This window comes from Vanellus vanellus (assembly GCF_965231255.1).
Source record: "Vanellus vanellus genome assembly, chromosome: 11".
Taxonomy (NCBI): domain Eukaryota; kingdom Metazoa; phylum Chordata; class Aves; order Charadriiformes; family Charadriidae; genus Vanellus; species Vanellus vanellus.
Window position 1 is genome coordinate 4,473,251 of NC_138916.1, and position 19,981 is coordinate 4,493,231.

The following is a 19,981-nucleotide window of genomic DNA, read 5'->3' on the forward strand; positions in this document are numbered from 1 at the left end:
ATACATTAAATGCTAAAATGCTAGCATTTTTAAAGTTAGGCTTGTCCTTAGTGCCTCTTCTAGTTCAGGCATTAGACCGCTATTTTATCCTGTAGCCTGGGCGTGTGTTAAATTCGCAAATAGCCCCAATGCATATAAGAATTGTTCCCATTCTCCTCTCATCGCATTGTAACAGAGCTAATCTTTTAAATATCTGTTTAGTATTATTTACTTATTGCTGAATTTAATCACTATATACTTAATTTGTTATCTTTTAACTAAGGTGACTTGTCATTTTGGGTGACATTTTTTCAAGAGCTTTGTATAAAGAACTTCTTTTTCTGGATTTCCCACTAGCATCACTTTTGATAAACATGTTTACATCTTTTCTCTGCATCGCTGTACTTATATTTGTCGTTGTCCTATCCTAAAAGCTGAAATGGCTAAGGATCACTGTACAAAACCTGCTCAGATAATCTTTTTCTTTGTTGTGTATATACACAGAGCGCTGCCGAATGCATGGTCTTAAATCATAGAGCTAGCTCTGAAAGGATGATGCTCATAATGTGGTTTATGGGAAGACTAATGTTATTTCTGAACTCTCTTATCTTCTGTCTGAAAGCTTACACGTGATGTTAAGAAAATAAACACTGGGATTTTTCAAATAGACAAAATTCTTTGTTTAAAATTTGAATGTAGCATTCTGGAACGTTGCTTTTGCGTGGAAATGGTGCTCTGCTTCCTGATAACTGTTAGGAGAAATTTAGAACATTCTTTGCTCAGAGCCTTGCCAATAGTGGAGTTTGCAAAATGGAAAGAAGAGAGCTTGACCTTAAAACAGAAGAAGAGCCTAAGTGGTGACATATTCTGCTGATTAAATGCTAGCAGTATGGGATCTGTTTATGTAGAAGCAAAGAAATAATGCAGATCTAACTTTGAAGAGAGACTCTGGACTACTAATATAAAGACTTATTTCTTTTACGAAGTTATAAATAACCTGACATCAAACAAAAAGATTTAACTGTTTGATGGAATACTGTACAGAGATTAGATGCACAGCATTTCAGTTCCCGTTCAATAAAGTTATTAGTTGTTTATACAGATTAGAATTGAGATTTATATAAGTGATAAATAAATAGAAAAGACACATTAATAGTTCCCATGCCAACAGGGCAGTTTTAAGATCCAAATGTTTATAATGGCCATGTTCAAGTTTGGAACCGTGGGTCATATGAGATAGTGGAAAAGCCAAGGAGTGCCCCTTAGAGAACCGTGGGCTTTTTAGTTGGAGTTGTTCTAAGAAAATTGCATCTGAACATGAAATATGTTACAGCAGAAGAAGACAGTGAAGTAGAAGAGCACGTTTTAATGCTTCATTTCAGTAAAGAAAAAAAAAAACAAACAAACAGGAAAGTCTATTGAGAAAGGTGTATCTCAGTTCAGCTCACAGTGATAATCACTGTATTTGTTTCCAAGTACCTATGGAATACACCATGTCATTCGCAGTTTTTCCTCTCCAAGAGCTGAGGAAGGTTTCGCTTGAGGAGATTTTAGACCTTACAAAGTTATGGTTCAAGTCCATTTGCCTGTATCCACTTCAAGTTACTATCATTTTGTCTCACTCTTCATTTGATAAAAGAATTTCTAATGCTTGGTCAAAACTACTAAAACCCACCAGCCTGACTGTAGAGTACGAAGAACACAACATTGTCCTGCAGAGTTAGTCACATGAGAGTGGTGCACTTACATGACTTGTAAGGTTTTGTTCGTATCTTGACGTTTGGGGTTTTTTGTGGCACCAGATTTCAGTTCTCGCCTTGGCGATCTTCCTCCTTTGTCTCCTATCTTTAAGCAGCAAGAAGCAATTTTTTCCTTTCTTCTGTGGATGAAAGAAACCGACGGGCTACAGAAAGCACCCCTAAGTCACATTCTCTCCCTGCCGCAGCGTTTCTGAGCAAGCATCCCTCTGTACTGGGGAGACCTGGCAGCATACGTGCAGTTCCAGGTGCTCGGATGGCAGCCGGGAGTTGCTGGATGTCGTCTCTCCTTTGTTAGTTGGATATCCCACTGCCCCTGCAGGTCTGATTTATGGCTGCTGTGCCCGAGCAGTGCCATCGATGCCAGCAATGCATTTGCTCCCAAAGTTTCTGCATTTTTATGTTGCGTGTTTTAACATGCATAACCATGACATAATGGTGTTATAGAAAAAGGAATAAAAATAATAAGCGAACAATATGATCAAGTTAACATCTGAAGACACCAGGTTTTTTTAAATCTTCTGATAATTTTGTGTACTTGATTTCGGGGAGGCAATGTGAGCTGGCAGGCAGAGTAACCAAGCGGCTACCAGGAGAGATGTGGGACAGTATCCAGGCTGCTGTGAGCTTTTCTGTTGTTTGTCCTGTGGAGAGCACACCCGTACACCTTGGTGTACAAAAGCATTACTGGTGACTTCAGTGAAGTGTCACCTTAACAAAAAATAAGCTTTTGCAAAATCATTGCCCTAATGGTAATGAGAAATTCGTGATAAAGGAAATCATAGGGCAGCACAACAGAATGCAAACAAGAACTCAAATAAGTTACAGGAGCTGCTGTGAAAGGTACCCACCTACAGTGTTTCTATTTGGCAACACTTAAATCGTGTCGTCCAGTTACGTTTGTGAAAAGGCTTCAGCAGGTCTCCCAAAAATGGAACAGAAATGATGGAGTACACGTCCGTGTTCCTGAGGCAGCCTGGGGCTGAGGGCTCTCGTGTGTATACCCTACAGGTCTCCAAGGGCCAGCACTGGCCGTGTCCCCAGCCCTCAGCTTAAAGGACCCTGGAACAACGGCTGTCGTTGGCAGCTTTGCTTGCCACGCGGAAATGGATGTGGCAAATGTCTCACAGCAAATGCCCCGTCTTGTTTAGCAGCTTTCTTTGATAGAGAGGGAAGCTGCTTTGACCAATTGAAAACGTACTCTTGGACTTGATAACCTGTCCGCTGCCTATTTGGAGGAGAACAGCTTCTTGCCAGGCTTAAACCAACTCATTTTTAACCTGGAATACTATGAGGTGATTTTTCTTTCTAATTACTATTTCGTGGTGGGGGAAAGCAACCCTTGAGGGAATAATTTAATAGAATGGTAAATATTATTATCATTTTAGACAAGCGATTAACGTCTTGTAGCTTTCTACATAAATGTATGGGTAATCTTCGGTCAGTGATAGTAATTGATTCATAATACTGTGATTCTCTGGTCTAGCACAGTTTAGCTCATTGAGAACCTGGCTTTCTGAATCAGTTGAGTACTCACTTCTCAGTTCTTTGTTTTGCCTTTGCACAGACAAAAAGCTTGCTGCTGACTTTCTGTTCCTCCTGACCACAAAATTAATTAGCCTCTTTGAAAGATAATTCCAGTGGTTTTATGGTATGTATGGACAGAAGTAACTGACATGAATGATGCCTTTCCAGAGCTGCAAATGTCCAAGTGAAACAAGAAAACCTAAATCCATCAGTAGAACTAGACTAAATATTGCTTTAAAAATCAGCACTTCCACTCTGCAGTAATCCTCAACTAACCTTCCGCAGTACACAAGGAGTGAAAAAGTTCTTGGTCTGAGACTGAACCTTTTTTTTTTTTGTTACTTGGAGTAAAATATCTGACAATATTTAACATACATGCATAGAACCATTGAAAACCTATCTGTGATCTTAATCATCTTTAAATCTCTGGAAGGTTTTAAATTCGGTTATCTTCTCTTCTTTTTTAAAATGCTTTACATATGTAAAATGCGTTCAGCTACAACTTGGAAATGGAAATTTAGATTGTCATCAAAAATGCTACTTCATAGTTTAAAAAAAGAAGTAAAACTTCACAAGACAATGTGATTGAACTACTAGTTCTTGAAAAATTAGTAGCACGCGTCCACATTACGTGTCTAATTGGGACATATGAATATGTGACTGGTGAATATATGAATTATCAGTTCATTTCAATTTGGCTAATATTTGTTCAGTATTTTACATGAAGTCATTCTTCAACTTTCTGGCTGACATTTAATTTTTCCTAATGAAAATTCTGTTTATTCCTTACAAGATGCTTATAAACTCAGTTGCCTGATTGTGGAGACACAGTTTCAAAGACTAGAGGATTCTTACTTTAATTTTCTTGTAAAATTCATCATTGACTTGGTAAGATTTTACTTATGATTTGACAAGTAACTGTCGATACATTCTGTATCATTGCTGTATCGTTCAAAAGATCTGGATCTTATTGGTCATGAAGATTCGATTACTCTGCTTTGACAAAAATTCATATGTATGCATTTAAAAGTAATTGTAATTTTCATTCATGATACCTGGAATATAGAGAAGGATTAAGTGAAAGACAAATGTATATATCTACAGTATGTAAATAGAAGTAGGAGGTGTTCTCCGCAACACCTTCCCCGTGCTAGTTCTCGTGGGAAGGTTGCCCCTGTGTATGCGGTTATCTCCCTGCCCTTGCAAGCAAGGAAAGGAGTGAGATTTTTGTGATTCTCATTCCTGCAGGGTCATCAAAAAGTTACTTGTAAGCCCTTGGAGCTTCACAGAAAAAATTAAATGAACTGCAGCATTCCCTTTTCTACCCAGAGGGAAATGGTACCCAAGTTGTTTGGTTCCATCTGGTTTCTGAGTTCTCTAGCAAAGGCCCTCCGTCCCGAGAAGATCCCCTTTGCAAGGTGCTGGGAGGATGCTGGAGCTGTCCTGGTGGGAATGCGAGGAAGAACTGCAGAATCCAGGATGGAATATCCTTCCAGCAGTCGCCTCAGGTCTGAGACACCCTACCTAAGAGACAGGGGAAGCCTTATCTCCAGCAAAATGATGAGTTCCCCTCACAACTTTATTACTGTTCCATACCACAGGGAGCTTTTAATTTTTTTTGATTGATTGTCCTTTTTTATTACTCAAGTGCTATGTGGCATATTGCTGGCTTTTGTCATGGTAGTCTGTTTTGAAAGACTGGCTCTTATACTGCTTCAGACTTCCACAGCTAGAAGAATTGCAGCAAATGGGCGAGCAGTATACTGTATAGTGAATATTGGCCCAAGTAAACTTGAGGAGAAAAATGGATTCCATCTAGAGACTTCAGAAATCGTGAATCGTGCTTTCCTAAGCGATAAGCTTCAGAGATGCCGATGCAGTGGATCGGGATGGTTATTGCACTTGCGAGTGCAGAGTGCGCTTTCCAAAGAGTCACTCGGGAGCATGGATTGCCTGGTAGGGCAGAAGAGAGAGCCTGACCCTCTGGCTGTTGGAGATTAAGCAAATCACGAGACCTGCCGAAGGCTATAAACTGGTGGGAGTGACAGAAGATAACTGATAGGCAACCTTGAAAGGTGATGCTCAGTCAGTGTTCCCACAGGTCACCCCATTAGTCATTGTGCTGGGCAGTCAGCTTGCGCGGCTTTCCTAGGCGCAGCGTACGTGGTGTAGGAAAGCTGGAAATTCAGAGACCAAGCAGGGAAAATTGTATTCTTAAAGGTGACTTTTAGCAAAGGTTAACAGTAAACAAAATCAGGTGTTAGAGTGGCATATATTGTGCAGCCTTGCTTATATGCATCTTACATGCATTATACGCATGAGCCTATATGGTGTAGAAGTTGCTTCAGGTCAGCGCAGTAACTGATTTAAGATGCTCTAGCCTCTCATTCTCAGCAGGCTTTGCCATGGGGGCAGCAGGTGCCCTTGGCCAGTGCTTTCTGGTGTGCTACGCCTGAATCACACCACCATGCTATGTAACAGGAGCGCCACCTCTGAAATGTGTCGGGGTCCTGAGTTTGGCTGGTAGCACAAAGAAAAACTTCCTTAATTCATCATGAAATAGCATTTCAGAAACGTATTGGCTCTGTCTCTTACCTGTGCGTAGTTCGGGTCTTCAAAGGGTTATTCTAATGTTTACTGTGTTGGGCCAAAAATAAGCTAAGCTAAGCAGGTACACCTTCTTTGGAATTTAAGCAAGCTAAGCACAGGCAAAACCAATAAAGTTGTATGAATATCTATAAATTTTGAGAGTAAGCAAAATTTTTTAATGAAATATAGAAAACATTAATGTGAGTTGCCTGCTCTGAATAAAAAAAAAAAAATGCAGCTTGGACTAATTTGATAGGTCTCAATTCAGAAAAAGAAAACCACAAGTAAATATTAATGGAACCTAGGCACATATCTGAAGTTAAGCAGGTGCTTAAATGCTTGGCTATACAGAAATGCAGTGATTTAATTAGGATCTTGTTACGTTTGACAAGCATATCTGACTTTCAGGCTAGAGAGAGAGAGCAACAAGAAAGGCTAATTCTAGGTAAATGTGTCTGGATTCCAGTATGCGGCAGGAGGAAAAGCAAGCTTTCTGCACTGGATTTTAGTAAGGAGGTTGTATCTCCTATTAGAGCATTTTGTAAGATGAGTATTCCAGGCCTGCAAAGCTCCCTGGGATCATTCAGCCAAGTGAGTGGTTGAAAGGAGGGGGGAAAAAAAAAAAAAAAAAAAAAAAAGAAAGGGAAAAAAAAAAAGTCAAGAGAAGCCCTTTTCCACCATCAAGAAGTCATAGGCAAGGTTTTCATTTGTTTTCTTCGATGTTCATCTGCTAAGTCAAGTGCTGGACTTCACTTTCTCCACCAGTTGACAGTGAAACAAGGAATATGTGCTCTGCTAGAGGTTTATTTGTTTGGGGTTTTTTCCAGTAAGGGGTGACTCATGATTTTCTTTCTTTTTTTTCAGAGTACATAATATAGTGTATCAGGTTTAGCAGTTGCATTAGTACGATGAGCTGAAATCATTAAATTGATTCCACATGTGATAAATACCAGATTAAAACAATCGGCAGCCCTCATATATACCTTCCTATCTTTAATGTTGATAACATCATAGTAGTAAAAAAATTGAAAAGAAAAAGCTAATGAAATAGTAATTCCATGAAAGCTGTTTGAGTAGCTGCACTGTTATGTTTGCCAAGACTTCACTAATTATCCATGGCGTTTTTAGAATGGATAAAGGAAGTGAAATGTGAAATAAAAAATGGAAAGTCCCAAAAACTTCTTTTCCTCTGCCTGTTCATCAAGTGTACAGTGGCCGTTAAGAAGCCATCCAAGAGTTCTGGTGTTCTGTCCTGGATCAGAAAGACCAATTGTAGTTACTTTAGTACAGTTATGATTGATTTCAAGTACTTCTCCAATTGCAGAATGTACCGTAGAAAAACATAGATTTATATAATAACCATTCCGGTTAATTTAAAATTCAAACAGTAATCACAAACTCGAAAGGCATCCTCTTGGTGCTGTGGGTGGTAGCCGATAGTTAAGTGTAGAATCATCCAAATGCTTCAGTGATATTAGCCTCAAAACAATGCCTGAATGTATGCATGCTTGTCATGTATTTGGCTTTCTTTTAAAAATCCCTTCTGTCTTTAAGGGCATCAAGACATTTCTACCAGTATTTTGAAAGGTTTTCAATGTCTTTTTGGCTGGTGAACTGAAAAAAAATGCAAACTATTACTTTGTTGATCTTGTTTTTAAACTGAACTGCATTATCAACTGAGAGTGTGCTCTGAAGGTATTGTTAAAAGTGCTTTGAAAACTTGTAAATCCCTGTAATTTATGTTCCTGTGGTCTCAACTGCTTCTTTCTGTCCTTCTGGTTTTAATTTGAACGCAGTCTTGTCTGGGTGTGTACCTGTAAAATTGTGTTTTTCCAAGTACAATTTACAGTCGTGACCCAAAGTTTTACAGTGTTCTAGCCTTATAGGAGCGTCCTCCTATGCCGAAAAGCCAACTTTGGGTCAAGCAGCTCTTTCATATTATAATTGTCTAATCAAGGTTACTTGGAACAGATCCGATTTTGACATTTTTTAGTTTATCACAAAGACTTTATAAGAATATCAAGTAAATTGGAAAGGTTCCTTTGCAGGAGACCAGTAATAGTGTTGCCTTATTTCTTCAGATGTACACAGTTGTAAACTTAGCCTGCTTCGTGACAACAGTCCCATTTATCTAAACAATTCTCCTTTTAGAGTCAATGGCACTGATAGAAACTGAGATAAGAAATACAGATGGGAGGATCTTGCTCAGTCTCTACTTACTAAACTCCTTGCTCTGCGGCTTACAATCACCTTTTCTTTTTGGTGCCTGAGAATGCGTGGCAGACATCTACCATGAAACAGAGTCCTCTCTAATTGCCAGAAAGCACTCCAGTAAAGGATGATCGAGCTTCGGGAGGGTTTTTACAGTCCTGGTGATCTCTTTCTTGACCTCCCCCCCCCCTTCCTCTCCCAAGACATGCTTACTATGTGTAAATGGCAGGGGTTGGGGTTTTTTGTTTCGTAGCTCCGACTTACAGTAGTCCCTTTGCTGTAATTCTTTGTCTTTCAAATGAAGGTATTAAATTATCTATTTTATTGTAATCTCCAGATTAATCCCCTTCTCGTTTACTTACTATCTTTTTGGCTGATAACTGGAAAAAAAGTTTCACAGCCTTATATTCTTTGTGTTCCCGTGCAATAAAAATAATACTTGGACGCTAAAACAGAAGTTGTTTGGACTAAATGTTATAAGCTTTATTTTTAGTATTTACTCCTCAGCCATGCTCATTTTTTTAGCATGACTTCAACACCCTCGGTGGTTAACAGGAAAAGAAGAACAGATGGATCACGTGTTTTAATTTTGTTACGTTTGTATTTTCAGATCATTGTACAGTCTGGCCGTCACCCCACGGTGCTGCAAAAACTCTGCCAGTTGCCTTTCCAGTATTTCAGTGATCCTCGTTTAATCAAAGTGCTCTTCCCTTCGCTAATAGCTGCTTGTTACAATAACCCTCAGAACAAGATCATCCTGGAGCAGGAGATGAGTTGTGTTTTACTCGCCACGTTCATTCAGGTAGCTACTGCAGTAACCAAACAGCGGCGTGCAGCGTAACTGCAACACTTTTCCTCGCTTTTGCTGTGTATATGGAAATCATTTTACTTCAGTAAAACAAGTAAACAGCACTGAAGTACTTTAAGATTCTCTGCAGATCTTTTCAAACCACAGATTGTGCCTGTACTTGAGGCATCTTGTAACACTAAAAGGTTACCGAGTAGTTCAGGTTCTCACTCTCACATCCAGAATCCTGTTTTCGTTAAAGTTGCTGGATGTGCTAGGAAGATTTGATGTAGATCCTGCTATTACAAGACAATTCTTAAAATATTTATTTTTTAAAAACTACCACACATATAGCATATCTGAAATAAGTATATTAATCTGTTTACATACAAATGTACAGTTGTATACTGTGTACAATAGATTTACAGAGGGAACTGAGCAGAAGTGTATATATTTTATGCAGAAAATACACAGAACATATGTTACCGGTCTAATCTTGCAATCTTTATTTTTGACAGTAAGCCACTGAGGTCATTATGAATACTGTTTTGAATAAGGATTTACAGCATTTTTGTTCTCTTTGTCTAAATTTATATGCTGTGCTTTATGTATCAGATTTTATGCATGCCTCATGTTTTCCATACGTTTTATTGACTGTTTCCAATTAATAAATGCAGTTCTTGTAAACACTCTACTATTAAAAAATAATATGCTTTTAGGAGTCTAGTAACTGTATCAGTCACCTGAAAGTTACTGTTGTTGATACAGAAACACTAGTCAAACTCTTTTTCCTAATGCTTTACAGCTAGTCCAAGGGTAGGCTATGCGGATTTGGGAAGAAGGCACTAGAACTAAATATTTACTAAAAGTCTTAGCATAACATCAAACTTCTGAGTGCAACTACTTTTTATCCTTTTAATACTAAAATAATTGCATAGGAGTTAAAAAGTTTGGAACTTATTACTATACGGCAAATTCTTTTAATACTGAACTTCTGGTTAAATACAAAGCCAGAATTCATGTTTTACTTTGACTTTCTTATAGTGAAACTACAGATTTCAGTGTAAAAGTTGCAGTGGTAAAAAATAACTTAAGCATTGTGCGTAAATGCAGTGAGTTTAGTTTGGTATTTTCAGCCAAAAAACATGAAGAGTGGAGGAGAGTGTTCCCTATATGAATAATTAAGATTATTTACCTTTATTTCTGTGCTAGCGGAGAGAGAACAGCATTTTAATCCCCAGTAGTTACAGCAAAGCATAAGTATATTTACAAGGGTCAGTGTTATTAATTTCATTTCCAATTAGAGGTATATCTCAGATGCCAAGCCCACGTATTATTCTTGCAGGCTTTTAAAAAAGGTGTTAAATATGGAAGATCCTTGTGTGCTGTAAAGCATCATGTCTTTGCGGACTTCACTGGTACTTTAGTATTTTACCCATTTTAAAATCTAATCCCAAATGTAGCACGTGCACACACACACAGACACACAGAGACTGACTCTGAGAGGAGCCAGGGAGCGCTGAGATGCCCGCGCGCGCGGGAGAGACTTGCCTCTCTCCTCTTACTTCAACTCGCTGCTGTTTTTCCAGCAAATCTCTCATTTGCCTCAGTGGAAGGTTTGGGAAAGACTGTAAAATGTTTCCCCGTGACTAGAAAATGAGATTCTTCCTGTGCCAGGGAATGCAAAATGAAGTCCCGTTTACGTAAAAGTTTGGTGGTGTGTACAAATATAACACTTAAATACAGTGTGTTAAATGTGTGCAGTGTAAATCAAAGGAAAATGACTGCTGTGTTTTATGACGACCCCACGTTACACCTCCCTACCAACAGATTTATTTCCATCATCTGAAGTTTGCATCATCCTTTTTATTTTTGTTACCTCTGTGTCTAGATGTGCTGAAATAATTAAAAAACACATAGGAGTGTCCATGCTTTGCTACATTGCATCTCTGATGTCAGACAATACCCTCTCTGCTCAGGGAATACTCCAACAACAGATAGGATACTAAAAGCCCTCTCCATACGCTGACTTGGATAATCCTGCGTGTTTCCGAGGAAGTCGGTGTCCTGGCTGGCTCCAGAGGACGCAGCATCCCGTCTGATAGCAGCGGGGATCGCGCATGGCGCTGGGCGTTTAGAGTAACTGCCACCTCAGCTGGTGACACAGCTGGCTGCAGCGCTGGCCAAAGCTCATCATGGCTGTGGAAGAACTTCACTTCATCTCAGGAGATCGGGACCTTGGGCTCCCGGGTCACTGGGAGGCACAGCCGATGAAATTGGGACAACTCGAGAATTTTGGAAGAGTCAGGAGCATAAATCTAACCCACCATTTGTTTTAAAGAAACACAGCTATAGTAAATGTTCCCTTAAAGTAAAGGTCATGATAATAACTATTTCCTAAGAGATATTAAAACCTTGTTTTTTCTGTTGTCTATTAAAAAGTTTTGGTTTTGGTTTTCAAAAAGTATAAATTAAAGGTATAAAAATCCACTGTATATTATAGAGTTGGCACTATATATTAAGCGCTGGCAGTATTCTGTTATGATGTGTAGCAAACAAGCCCGAGGTTGTTAATTTACAGATTTCATAAAGTATTAGTAATTTTGAGCCACCGTGAAGACTTTAAAATGTTGTTTTAATTCCTCAGATGTAAGAGCTGAAAACCTGATGCCATTTTTTTTCTCCCCCCATAGGATTTTGCTCAGAGTTCAGGCCAAATGGATAATCAGTTATCTCAGCAGAAGGGTATGTCTCCAATGAAATGTAACCGAGTAGCAATTGGGTAACAAAATGTGTAGATACTATATTTTACTGTGATTTAATTTTTTTTTTTTTAATCTGCATCACAATGAAAGAAATATAGTAAATTGCAAACTGATTTTACAGTTTGGGGAGAGGCGCTGTAGCTTACATTCTGACTTAAACATACTCGTCTTCCAGTCTGCTGCTCATCGCATCAGGAATTCAAACTGCTTATTACATGCAATGTGGTATCGTGTCTTAAAATGTGATACTGTACGTGCATGTACTTAATTAGCTGTCACAAAGGCTACCTTCAAAAGTTTTAGGTTGCTGAAGCCCCACAGCCATGCCAATACACCTGGGGAGCCAAAAATTAGTAAAATACTGTCCTGTAATTATCCTGTAAAGTTTGTCAGCTTACAGAAGAGTTGTGATTTTTTTTTTTTCCTCAGTTGTAAATATTGTGTAAAATGCAGTTAACCTCTTTAAGCTAAACATCGGAAAGACTCTCAGCTAAGATGGCTATTACTTGTTAAACACATCTAAAATTCAAGTGTGTTGATGGGAATGTGGTCTTGAGTCGCCCGTATTTTGCATAAAGTACATTGTTCGGGCAGTCATTTCTCCCTAACAGCAAGCAGAAATCCACCACCATTTTGCTGAACATTTGCCAGAAGATGAGCAGTTCTAGGTCTAAAACATTAGCTTTGTGGTTAAAAATAAATTATAAAATTAACATAAATTTATGGAGATTTTTACTGTCAACATTATATCTCTCAGTCTGAAGCAGCCTCGTGCAGAGTCTGCAGCACAAACTTTCCAGGATTGTGTCTGCATGAGAATCTGCTCGAGAAACATCTAAAATTCAAGTGAAAAACTGCTTTTTATTTTCACTATTCAAACTGGATGAACTTTTAAACAAAGACAACTATGTGGTGACATGTGAGTGTGATTTCTAAACATTCCCTGGTTGCAAAAAAGCTGACTTAATAGTAGTATAAGCAGGATTATTTTTATCCATTACATCACTTGAAGGACCATATTCCCAAAAAAACAATAACGCTGCTCGGAAAAAAACATGAAAGCACAAACTTCATTGTTGGGTGCTGCGCTGCAATGCACTGCTTGAAGGGTTGGACCCCGCAAACCTGTGTGCGCGTGTGTAGTCCCCTTCACGTCACCAGCAGTACTCGTAGGAGTAAAAGCTGCCTTTGTAATCTTGCTGTGAGCTTTGGGGGAATTGGGGAGCAAAACTCCTCCGCAGCCTGTTACGGAAAAAGAAGCCGCTAAGCCACCAGAGCGCCGTCGAGGCCGCCCGAACTTGGAGGAGGCTGAATTGTTCCCCCGTGGGTCGGAGAACATAAAGTGTGTAGCGATGTATAACGTTCCGATGCATAAAGCAGCAGAGCGCCTGATCCAAAAGCTTAAAAATCTAAGCCTTTGCTCATCAGAGCCCTCTGCCCCCGTTTTTAAAGCCAAACCTCAGCGTCCAGAGCTCCACTGAAGCATCACCCCCTGATCTGAGAAGTTTTTGGGAGGGGGAGGGGAGTAAATGACTTGAAGTATCTCGAATTGGCCGCGCGTTCATTATTCTTGTTTTATTGCCATCTTATCTTGAGAGGGAATAACTTGGTAATTTTATGTTCTGTCTTCAACAGAAAAATTTTTCAATTCTCAAGATTATCTTGAGCTGTCCAACAGATTCCCCCGCCAGTCCTGGGAAGAAGCTCGACAGTTCTTCTTGAAAAAATAAGCATTGTTATTTGTTTTCAAAACCCCTAACATCGTTGCGCTGACCGGTTCCTGCTGACTACCTTCGTTAAAAGGCTATCCCGAAACGTTTTTGATACTCTAAATACTTATGCTGTAGATACATAATTTGCACTATTTATATCCTAAGTACTGTAGATACTTTCGAGTTCTGTTTTGTAATTTTGATAATTTGCGTTTGTTTCGTTCACGTATGTCATGATTCGGGTATATTCTACCCTGCGATGTGGTGGTACTTGCACTGCGGAACTGCTGAAATAAGAGTGCAAACAGAGAAAATGTGTTCTATATATCTTGTAATAAAATAACTTATTCTGTCTGTAGCGTGACTTCTGTGTTACAAATTGGTGTGTTTGATTTACCGTAAGCAACACCAGGCTCGGAGAGAAGGAGGAAAAAAAAAAAAAAAAAAAAGACTCCTAAGATGTCTTTCCAGTTAATCAAAAGCCTAAAGAATCTGTCGGGTTTGGCTCTGAGGAGAGTTCGTTTGTAATTTTTTTGGTGATTTGAGCTAAGTCGTGTAATACGGATTTTTTTTTTTTTTTTTTTAAACCGACGCGCATTTTTAACGTTTCGATACGACTTTAATAAGGCTTGTCTAAACCTCGTGCTGTTCTCTTAACGGTGAAGGTTCCGTGAAGCAAAATTAAAACGTAAAAATCGCGGCGTGTCTCGGCGAGGTTTTATTTTCCGCGCCTCTCGCCGAAGGCCCCGGCGGCGGCGGTGAGGGGCAGCGGGAACGGGGCGTCCTCAGGGGCCGCGCCGAGCCCGGGCCGCGGGCAGCTCACGGCCGCGGGGACCGGGACCGGGACCGTCCCCTTTGAGCGACCCCGGGCTGCGGACCCCTCGCCGCCCCCAGTGCCGCACCTGAGGCGGCGGCGGCGGCGGCGGCCGTCCCGTCCCGCCCGGTGAGGCGAGGCCGCCGCGCGCTTCATGAGGCGGTGCCGCCGCGCGCTGCCTGAGGGGGGAGCGGGAACTCGGCCGCCTCCGCTGAGGCGATTTTACCGCCTGTTCGGCCCCGCCGGCGGGTGACGGAACCGCTCGCTCCAGTCCGGGCCCGGGAGAACGCGGGGAGCTGAAACCCGACCGGAGCCAGGTAACTGCGGGGGCCCCGCGGCGGGGGGGGGGTGGTGGGGCGCGACGACGGACACCCCCGTCCCACCTGTCCCCGGACCCGGGGGCTCGCCCGCTGCGGCGGCGGCAGCGGATCCCCTGGCTGAGGCGGCCCCGGCTGCTCCCCGCGCCCCGACGGCGACCGCGCGGGCCAGTTCGATGCTGGCACACCCGCCTCCTCAGCCCCAGGCCCTTGCAGCTCGGGCACGGCCCGGCTTCTCCCGCCTCCTCGCCCCCGCTCCCCGCGGGCCCGGTTGCCCGGGCATGGGGCCGTGGGGGCGGCCCGCCGTGGTTTAAGGCATCCCGCCCGGGTAACGGGGAGGGAGGGAGCGGGCCCCCGCCGCGCTCCCAGGTGATGCCAAATGCAGATAAGGAGCCGCCGCCCGCGTCTAGACGGGGGGACGGACACACGCCGGGGGACGGGACGGGACGGGACGGGACGGGACGGGACGGGACGAGCCGGGCCGTCTTGCCGCCGCCGCCCCGGGAGGAGACGAGGCGGCCCCGCACGGCGGCAGGTGCGGGCACGGCCCGGAGGGGCCCAGGGGTTGCTCCGAAAGAGAAACCCCGCGCTCCGCCTCCCCCGGCTATAAATACGCGGCTGCGGTGGGGAAAGCCGATTAGCGCGGTGCGGGTAGGCCGGGACGGCAAAGCCGGGGCTCCGCGCCCGAGGAGGGGGGGCCGCCGCCGCCTTCCCGCCCCATTTTTCGTTTCAATCCTTGCCTTTCCTTTTTTTCTCTTTTTTTATTAAGTCCAAAATATTTAATCCCACTATTCAACCGCTGACTCTGACAATAAATAACAATAACTTACTTTTGTTCGTTAAAGGCTTAAACAATCCGTCCTCCGTCCATTGATAACTTAACATTATTTAGTACTGATTTTCCCGGTAAAAAGTCTCGTTTCCGTGTCCCGTTTTTCCAGCGATCGTGCGGGCCCGGGCGAGGCATCGGCGTGAGATGAGGCTGGACGGCGCGGCTCCGCGGAGGGAGGGCCAGGCCGGCTCCGCGGCCGCGGAAAGGCGCGGACGCCGGGGGGGGGGGGTCTCTCCCCCTTTCGGTTTTGTTTTGTTTTGGTTTTTTTTTTTCTTTTTTCCCCTTCCAAAAAGGGAAGAAAAGGCGTCCCCGGCGCAAGCGGCGGGCGAGGCAGCCTGTCACCGTGCCGGGCTCCAGCGGTGAAATCCGCGTTTCTTTGGGGAAAAGAAACATCGAAATCCGCAGGGAAAAAACCCAAAACAACGAAATAACCAGGGCGGGGGCTCTCTCTCCGGTCTGGTGAAGGCAGCGAGGATCCCGGTGCTTTTTTGGCCGTCAGTAACATATTTTTTTGTTTGTTTTTAAATAAGAATAATTAAAAAACAAAGGCGTTTGTCCGGCGCTCTGGGAGCGGCCCGGGGCCGGGTGTCTCATGCAGGGAGCGCAGGCATGCGGAAGTCCCGCGGCGGCGGGCGGCCGGGCCGCCTCACGTCTCGGCCGGGCTGGGCACCATGCTGTTGGGGGTGTCGGGGAGCTGGGAGGACAGCGAAGTCACGTCGCTGCCGGAGGAGGTGCCCAAGGAGCCGGACTCGGAGAAGGAGACCTGGCGGGGGAGGGAGCAGCGGCGGTGAGGGCCCGGCGCGGTGTTCCCGTCCCCCGCCCCGTCCCCCTCCCGCAGCGCCCGGCGGGCCGGGGGCATGCCCGCCCGACCCCCGCCGCCCGACGGGGCGGCCCGGCGCGGCGCTGCCCCGGTGCGGCGGGGCTCACCAGCTGCTGGAAGGCGGCGGGCTGCTCCAGGTCGCTCTGTAGGGCGAACTCGCTTAGCGCCTTCCAGGGCGGCTGGTAGGTCTGGACCTCCACGGCGCTGCCCTGCACGGCGCTCTCGTGGCGGATGGGGCTGCCGGCCACCAGCGGCGTCCCGGTGAGACCCTGCAGGCTCTGCGGGCAGACGGGGCTTCAGCGCGGCTGCCCGCCGAGCCCGGGACGCCCCCCTCCATCCCCTAACCCCCGCCACTTTCCCTCCCCGGCGGGGCGGGAGGGCGCTCACCGTCTTGTCGCTGTGCTGCTGCTGCTGGAGCTGTTTCATGAGGATGGACTTTTTCTTGTCCTTGCAGCGCTTGTTCTGGAACCAGACGCGGATGACGCGGGGGCTGAGCCCCGTCATCTCCACCAGCTGCTCCTTCATCAGGGCGTCGGGGCGCGGGTTGGCGGCGTAGCAGGTCCGCAGGGTGTGCAGCTGCTTCTCGTTCAGCACCGTCCGCACGCGGGTGGTCTTCTCCGCCGTCTTGTGCGCCGGCGGCCGCGGGGCGGGCGGCCGCCCGGGCACCGGCTCTGCGACGGGCAGGCGGGCGGGGAGGGCGCGCACCGTCAGCGCCGCCCTCCGCACCCCCCTCCCTCCCCAATCCCCCCCCTCCCCCCCCTTCTCCTCCGCCGCCCGCCCCGAAGGGGAGCCGGTACCTGCCAGGTGCGCGGCGGGCGGCGGCAGCGAGGGGCTGCGCGGCCCGCGGGCGGCGGCGGCGGGGCCGTCGTGGGGCGGCCCGTGGTCGGCGCGGCAGAGCAGGTCGCGCTCCCGCAGGCAGAACTGGTCGCCGGGCAGGAGCTGGCGGCCGCAGGCGGCGCAGCGGAAGCACTCCAGGTGGTAGACGTGGTCCCGGGCGCGCATCACCAGGTCGCTGCTGCTGAAGGACGCCCGGCACTGGGCGCACTTGATGCCGAAGAGCCTGGAGGGAGGCGACGCGCCGTCAGGGCCCGCGGACGCACCGTCGGGGCGACTCCGGACGGCCGAAAGTCCGGTTTTCGTTTGGGGGAAATTCGGCAGTTTTAAGGGGCTTGTGTGCTTTTTCGGATATTGAAAAAAACAAAACAAAACAAAACAAAACAAACCAAAACAAACAAACAAAAAAAAATAACAAAAAAAAAAACGAGCGTCGACGCGTTCGGGGTCACCTGCTGTAGTCCCGCTTGCAGTAGGCCTTGCCGTCGCGCAGGAAGCATGTGCAGGTCTCGTCCAGGGGCTGCCCGCACTCGGCGCACTTGAGGCAGGCGACGTGCCACTCCAGATCCGGCGACACCCGCAGCAGGAAGGGGTCCTGGATGCGGCCCCCGCAGCCCGCGCACAGGGCCAGCCCCGGCCGCCCTGCCGGGAGCGAGCGGGGCACATTCAGGGACAGCGACGTGCCAGAGCAGAAGCACCAGGAATTAGGGAAAGACACTTTTTTTTTTCCTTATTCTTATATATATTTTTTTTTCCCAAATAGGAAGAAAGAGAAATAAAACAGAAACACGGACAGAAAGAAAGAATGGAAACACGAAAGGAGAGAAATAAATACAGCCAGAAATAATAACAACAACAACCAGAAACTTGATCGAGGGAAATAAATGCAGAAACAAACTAAAAGTAGAATTTCAGAAAAGGAAATAAGCAGAAACACAGAAACACTACAACAAAAGCTGAGGAAAAACTGAAAGACAGGAAAATAAATAAAAATGGAACGACAGAAAGAGAAACAAAACCATCGAAAAAACAGAAAAACACAGTTGAAACGGGAACGTGGACAAATGAAAGCAGTAAGAGACAAGAAATCAAAGAGAAAGAAAGGGAAAAAAAAAAACCAAACAAAAACAGAAGAACAGAAAGAGAAAGAAATAAACAAAAACGGAAAGAGAAGTTTAAAAAAAAAAGACAGACAAACCGCAACACGGAAAGACAGACAGACAAACGGTAACGCGGGCAGAGAAAGAGGGAAGGAAGGAAAGAAAAAGCAGAGGGGAAGACAGAACGAAACGGGAACAGCGGAAAGAAATGAGAGCAGCAGGGCGGACGGCCGAAGGGACAGGCGATCGGTAAGGAACGGCGCCGGCGGGGCCGGCGAGCGCGGGGCACGGGCGGGAGCGGCGGTACCGGCGATGCCAAGGGCAGAGCCCGCAGCCGCCCGCGCCCGCCGCAGCCCTTCCCGGCGCTGTCACCGCGTCCGCGGGTCCGGGCCGGCGCGGCGGCCGCCCGACGGCAGCGGCGGCGCGGAGCCCGTCCCCGCAGCTTCCCCGCAGCTCTCCGCGCCCGCCCACCCCGCCGCCCCGCACTTACTCTTGGAGGGTTCGCCCATGGCGCCCGGGAGCGGCCGCGGGAGGAGGATGTCCACCATGCGGGCGGCCCCCTGCGCACCGGCGGCGATGCGGGATGCGGGATGCGGCGCCGCCGCTCCACCACTACCCGCGCGGCGCGGGGCGGGGGCCGCGCCCGCCCCCCCGGGCCCGCCCCGCCGGGGCCGCGCCGTGATGTCAGCGCGCACCGGCCGCCGCCGCCGACGGGATGGATTGGGGGGGGGGGGGAGGGAGGGGGGGGCGGCGCTGACCTCACCGCGCGGCCCCCAGAGGCGATTGGCGGCGGCGGGGAGGGCGCCCGCGGATTGGCCGTGCTGAACAATGGGCGCGCGGTGGCGCGCGGCGGGGCGCGGAGCGGCGCGGACACCCCCGGCCGCCCCGCGGGAAAGTCCGGCTTGGCGCGGCCCCGGCGCCCGTGCTGGCCCGGACGGGGCGGGTCGGCCTGTGCGCGGCGGGGGGAGAAGCTCCTCCGCGGGGGCGGTGGGTGTGCGCCTCAGCGCCTTGCGCCCCGGGCAGCCCGGCAGCCGCCCGGCAGCCGCCGCCGACCGCGGGACCCTCCGACCACTCGGCGCCGGGTGCCCCGGCCCTCTCCGCGGAGGGGACGGCGGCGCCGGCAGTCCGAGGAGATGGAGACTCATTTTAGCTTTTCCCCCTGATTTCCCTGTTATTTTCTTCGAGTTTTAGTTCGCCTTTTATTTTCTCATTCTTTTATTTCCATTTCTCTGTTCTTTCCCTTCTCTTTAGCCTTTCATTTCGTTGTTCCTGCGTTTCGGCGTGCCGCAGGCAGGTGCCCGCGGACGGGCGCGGCGGGACAGTCCCCTGCGCTGCACGGAAACGCATACCCGCGGCAGACGGGAAGGGGGCTCCGCGAGGGGACGCCGACTCAAGGCTGCGCGCCCGCGGAGCGATTGCCTGCGGGAAGGGGGGGGCGTGCGCGGGAAGGCCGCCCCGACGACCACGAACGGGACTGCCGGCGTCGTCGGGGTGGCCGTTCTGGGCAGCAGCCGCCTGATGAGTTGAAATTAGAGGAAAAAATAGTATTTTACCGCACTTTCGTGCACCTGATCCCGTGCTGCTCCTGCAGCTGAATTTCTTCTATTGCTATTTTATCCTTTCTATTAGTTTTTCCTCCCTCTTTCCCCTCAGTCTCCATGGGCTTCCTGTGCATGAGCAGAAAAATAGGGAGAGCAATTCAGTGGCCTTTGACTCCGTTTTAAATTCCCAAAGACTTCGTAGCTCAAAAGGTCCATGAAAGCTTATACGTGCTGGAATTGAGATTGCTGCTGCTGCTTTGGGACTTTGGTCCCATCCCTCCCCTCCATGCAATCACCTTTTTAATTTTGCATGCAGAATTTGAAAGGCATAGACCAACCTGTACAGCTCGGGAAGGACACGGTGACTTTACATTTTGGCTCAGGAAGGGCAGGCTG

General features: G+C 47.0%; 2 protein-coding genes across 2 annotated transcripts in view; one reads left to right on the forward strand and one right to left on the reverse strand.

Moving 5' to 3' along the window:
- SCAPER (S-phase cyclin A associated protein in the ER) overlaps positions 1-13,762 on the forward strand; it is a 135,451-nt gene extending 121,689 nt beyond the window's left edge. Inside the window, exons 25-27 of the mRNA XM_082488793.1 lie at positions 8,674-8,865; positions 11,544-11,595; positions 13,251-13,762. Of these exons, the coding sequence (XP_082344919.1) occupies positions 8,674-8,865; positions 11,544-11,595; positions 13,251-13,345 (339 nt within the window). The 3' untranslated portion in view covers positions 13,346-13,762. The remainder of the gene's footprint in view (positions 1-8,673; positions 8,866-11,543; positions 11,596-13,250) is intronic.
- A 2,174-nt stretch (positions 13,763-15,936) lies between these two features.
- ISL2 (ISL LIM homeobox 2) lies at positions 15,937-18,592 on the reverse strand (the record flags this gene model as incomplete). The annotated part of the gene is made up of 6 exons (XM_082488792.1): positions 15,937-16,053; positions 16,218-16,388; positions 16,498-16,781; positions 16,908-17,170; positions 17,397-17,586; positions 18,535-18,592. 6 exons carry the CDS (start codon positions 18,590-18,592, stop codon positions 15,937-15,939), a joined length of 1,083 nt encoding a protein of 360 aa, XP_082344918.1.
- Positions 18,593-19,981: the final 1,389 nt, after the last annotated feature.